This window comes from Micromys minutus, assembly GCF_963924665.1.
Source record: "Micromys minutus genome assembly, chromosome: 7".
NCBI classification, from domain to species: Eukaryota; Metazoa; Chordata; class Mammalia; order Rodentia; family Muridae; genus Micromys; species Micromys minutus.
Window position 1 is genome coordinate 7,743,986 of NC_137976.1, and position 4,996 is coordinate 7,748,981.

Below are 4,996 nucleotides of genomic sequence, written 5' to 3' on the forward strand. Positions count from 1 at the left end.
AGGAAGAAGATGGATATCAAAACCAGACTGCTTTTTACAAGATCCAAGCCAAAGTATATTCATGATTTATAATTCTGTACACTGTGAAACCATAGGGGCAGGTGTTCTAATAAACCAGAAAAGAGACATACAGGAGCCTGAGAACCTCTGCCGGTTAAGGAACCCCACCTCCCTCTGTTCTTGGTTATATAACTACATTCACTTGTGGGAGCACACTGGTGCATGTTTAAAATGTTCACACCTTCAAGAAGGCTATTGTTCCTCTACCAGAGTCTATGTGAAAAGTCAGCTCTGATGCTATGCTCCTGTAACCCATATGCCAGAAAGGCAGAGACAGGGTGGCAGGAGGCTCCTAGCCAGCCATTATAGCTGAATTAATAAGCCTCAGGCTTAGTTCTTTCTAAGAACAAGATGCAGAGTGAGTAAGGAAGACATCTGACAAGGGTCAACCTCTGACATCTACAGGCATGCATGGCCACATTCACTACTGAATCTTACACATGTGCACACACACACACACACACACACACACACACACAAGGGTGATTTTCACTACATGGAACTTATATCTAAATAAAGCTGACTAAAATTAAGACTTTAAAACTGTCTAGAAAAATACACATGTGAAAGACAAAGTCATCAAACAAAGAAGGCACAAATAACGCTCTTGCAGAAGACCTGATTCTGTCCCCAGAACCCAGAGGCTCACTTACAAAGGTTTGACTCCAGTTTTAAGATATCTGGCATCCTCTCCTGGCCTCCAAGAGCACCAGACATACACATGGTTCATGTACATGTACGCTGGCACACATGTGCAAAATCAAAATACATTTAAAAAATGATGCTTAAAGAAGTGAATTTATGGGAAAATGCATAACACTTAGCGAACAGAGCCTCACTGATATCTAAATGGGTCAGAATTCAAATAGCCCACCTAAGTCCATGGGCCAACAACATCTGTCAATAACCAAGCATTTGGAAAGACAAATACCCAGATCTCACCTTGGTGTACATATATACAGGCATCCGGGCATAGCCACAATCTATAATAGTGGATGTTAAAAATGGTAGGTACATAAATGCAGAAAGCATTGTGCTTTATGTGGAAGAACCCTATACAGTAGAAGCAGAAAGAAGCTGGCAGCCCATAAGCACCAGAAGAGTGTTTGCACAGAGGGTCAATAGCTGGGTTCAAATTCAATCTCTGCTACTAAGACCTGAGAAAATCTGCTCAACCTGTTTGTGTCTTGGCTTCCTCAGCCATAAAATTAACACTAAGGCAGTGTTCGCATTGTGAGATTAGTCATGACAATTAAGTGGTCTATGAGTAATCATGAAATGTAAGCCTTTGAGAAAACCCAGAAAGGCTGTATCTGGGAGTGAGCACACGGGCTGGTCCTGTGACCTTGAATAGAGCCTTCTGCAAATCGGTCCATCCATGCCACCAGACTCAACACAAAAACACCATGGTGGTAAACGTGGAGAAAGCACAGTATGGAGCCAGATTTATCATGAGAGAGAACCTGCCAAGCCGGGGCAGCAAGATGCTCCTCTAGGCCTTGAGAAGTCAATATTAAGAACATAAAAGTGCACATAATGGGGAACACACAAGGGTTTGAGCACAAGCATTTTATTATATTTGCTACTGTAGGATTTTGTTTAACTTGCAATTTATTTTTTAATTTCGAAAAATATTGCAATAAGAAATCATTGGATTGAAGGCTCAGTAGCATGTATAATGATCTGAACAGCAATGATGTTGCAAGTTGGTCAAAGGGCAAGTGATGTGGACTCCCAGCACTGTAGTGGGTGTTATTGTTGCTGCTGTTGTTGTTGTTGTTGTTGTTTTAATGTAGTATATTTGAGGGAAAACTAGAAAATAGGGAGGAGAGAAACAGAAAGCACTTTAATATTGCTCTCTATTCTTTGAGTGTATCATATTGTATACAATGTATTTTCATATATACTTCCTTTATTCCCTCCCCACATCCCCAGAACTCATTCCCCCCCCAACAGTATTTCCATAGTTATACAGATGATAGATAGATAGGTGATAGATAGATAGATAGTAGATTGATACACAGAGATGGTTCACTAAGTTCAAAATTATTGCTACCAAGATGTAGCATTTGCCTGTGTGTACAGAGGGTAGAGTATCTTCGTGTTTCCAGAATCCGTTTTTGAGCTATTAAACTGCTTAGTTCTGCCCTTTCTTCCATTCTGAAGAAAATATCTATTCACATTTATGAGTTGCTTATTAGCATTTCTACTAAGTGCACATATAACTCTAATGAAAAATAACAACACAATTACAAATGAATGGAGGCCATGCTAATTAGAATTGATTTATACTCAAGTAATTCTAGTCTTTATTTTCCAGTATTGGTAGGTAGCCTGGAAAGCAGAAGCTTTGCAATGTTAACACCACCACCATCACCCCCTTGTAGAATTCATTTCTAATAATACAAAGCTACTTCTAGATCTGGAGGAGTTTGGAGTTGTCACTGGGAATGCCACGTGCTGAGAACAGCATTAAATGCTTTAGGAAATTCACAGGTGGCCATTCATAAAGCAGAGCTTATTTTACATTAGTGAGTCAGAATGATGGCCTAACCATTGCACGCGGTCACTTTGTGTGATGCATGCCACCTCTGGATTCTGTATGGGAGAGGTAATCATAAAACTAAGTAAGTACTCTGAAGAGGGTGAGTGCTTGGCATAAAGCAAGTTCAAGGGGCCTTCTACACAGTGACACTTGGGGATGCCATCTCTCTTAGTTAAGCCCCATAAAATGTCAGTCTCAGAGGAAGAAGAGTGGACACTAAGCAAATAAGAAGCCTGTGTTCCTATGAATCTGACTATGAATTTTCCAGTCATTTTCAGTCTGTAGCTGGAAAATCAACTGTTGCTGCAATGTATCGCCCAGACAGACATTCTTTCTGCTGAATACTGTTCAGTACAGATATTAGTAGGAAGGGTGAATAATGGCTTATCAGCAGATGTTAATATAAACAAGCTTAATAGGTTACTTTAAAAGACAATCTAGAGTTGAATTTGCAGAGTTTGAAGGTTGGCTCTGCTTAAGAAAGTGATAGTTAGAAGTAAGGCAAGAGCAGTTTAAGCTCTTCAGTTAACATGGTTAGTTGGATTTGGCTTCCATATCTACTTGGCTCTAAGACCTGAAGTTGGAATTTTTAGAAAAAAAAAATAGCAATCTCTAAAATTGCAATTTAAGTATACACAAATGATCTCTTTAAGAACATTTTCCTACGAAAACAATAAAATAAAACAAATTCTCTTCTCTCTCTCTCTCTCTCTCTCTCTCTCTCTCTCTCTGTCTGTCTGTCTCTCTGTCTCTCTCTGTCTCTCTGTCTTTCTCTGTCACACACACAGAGAGAGAGAGAGAGAGAGAGAGAAAGAGAGAGGGAGAGAGAGGGGGGGGAGAGAGAGAGAGGGAGAGAGAGGTTTTAAGCTACAAACCTTCCTTGTCAGAAAATCTATGAGGACATTTCTCTTTGAAGTTCAAACGGTGATACTTCCTGTTTCTTAAATGAACATGGTATAAGAAAGTTCTGTCCTGAAGAAAATCATTGATAGAAACTCCACAGCTGGTATTCTTATTAATTAGTTCAACATGTTAGCGGGAGGCTTATCTAATAATGGCTCATTTTTTAAAAAGAATGTAAATGTAGTATTTGAAGATTTTGTTAGAGTGTGCTTCTGAAACACAAAAGAGACAATTGATTTTTGGAAGTAACCACTGAATACTTTTAGTGAGGAAATAAAAGCAGAGTTTATGTAATCATTGTACTGTGCAGATGTGTGTATGGATAAATGTGTGGATAAAACAGGAAGACAACGGAAATAGGACAAACTGTAACAGTGAACCTCAAACCTAAGCAAGCTCCAGGGAAAATAAACTATGAGTATCTTTTTAATGTGTGCCACAGTGATTATTAAACTGCAATTAATATATGAATGTGTGAAAAATTAAATTAATAGCCAAGAAAAGTATTTTCATGTGGAGGGTGTGGGAGGTGAATGGAGCCAGGGGAATGTGGACACACCCAATGGAAAGGGATATATAACTTGATGTCTGTCTGGACTATGCCACTCAAACTCACATAGTCCCATTGACACCTAGCTGAACTCATCTCTTCTCTCAACATGTCCTACAGCTGCTGTTCTGGAAGCTTCTCCTCTAGATCCTATGGAGGTCAACTATGCTATCCTTCCTCCTGTGGCTCTTCCTTCCCACGCCAAATGACCCACAGCACTAACTTCTGCTCTTCCAGAAACTGCCATCTGTGTTCCTCTTTCAGCCATGCCTATCATCAGAACTGCTTCCAGCCCATCAGATGCCAGACTTCCCGCGTGATGAAGAGCTCCTGCCAGCGTCCTTGCTACAGCCCAAGTGTGTCCAGGTTCTGCAGCCCTTGTAGGACCACATATGCTAGCTCTCTTGGTTTTGGGGCCAGCAGCTGCCATTCCCTGGGCTATGGGTCCAGGAGCATCTATGCTTCAGGCTGTGGCTCCAGTGGCTTTAGACCTATGAGTTATGAAGTCTGTGTCTCTCCTTCTTTTGGTTACAGATCTGGATTCTGTCAACCAACCTGTGTGACTTCTAGAAACTTCCAGTCTTCTTGTGACAGACCCATCTGTAGATCATCCATCTGGAGATCAAGTTGCTGAACTTCCTGAATATAAATAAATTGTCTGAGTTAACTTAGTACTCACTATCATAGGGCTTCCCAACAAGGCTACCTAATCTCTCTCTGGATCATTTCTCTGACAAGCCAAAGTCTAGTCAACTAAAAAAAAAAAAAAGACGGAATAACCAAAAAATGAGCAGTTACCTATTCATAAATTTTTGGACTGTGTATGGAAGTTCAGTTATATTTGATCTAATAAAATCATCTATTCTTCCATCTAATGTGGTCTCTGATTCTTTGTTGACACTCAAGGAGTGAGACAAGGTGCTTTCTGACTACCTTCT

The 4,996-nt window shown here is 40.2% G+C and overlaps 1 protein-coding gene across 1 annotated transcript; it reads left to right on the plus strand.

Annotated features, from left to right (window-relative positions):
- Positions 1 to 4,167: 4,167 nt before the first annotated feature.
- Positions 4,168 to 4,692, plus strand: LOC308422213 (keratin-associated protein 13-1-like; the record flags this gene model as incomplete). Its single annotated transcript, XM_080918708.1, has 1 exon — positions 4,168 to 4,692. The coding sequence occupies one exon, from the start codon at positions 4,168 to 4,170 to the stop codon at positions 4,690 to 4,692; it is 525 nt and encodes a 174-aa protein (XP_080774834.1).
- Between the last annotated feature and the right edge of the window lie 304 nt (positions 4,693 to 4,996).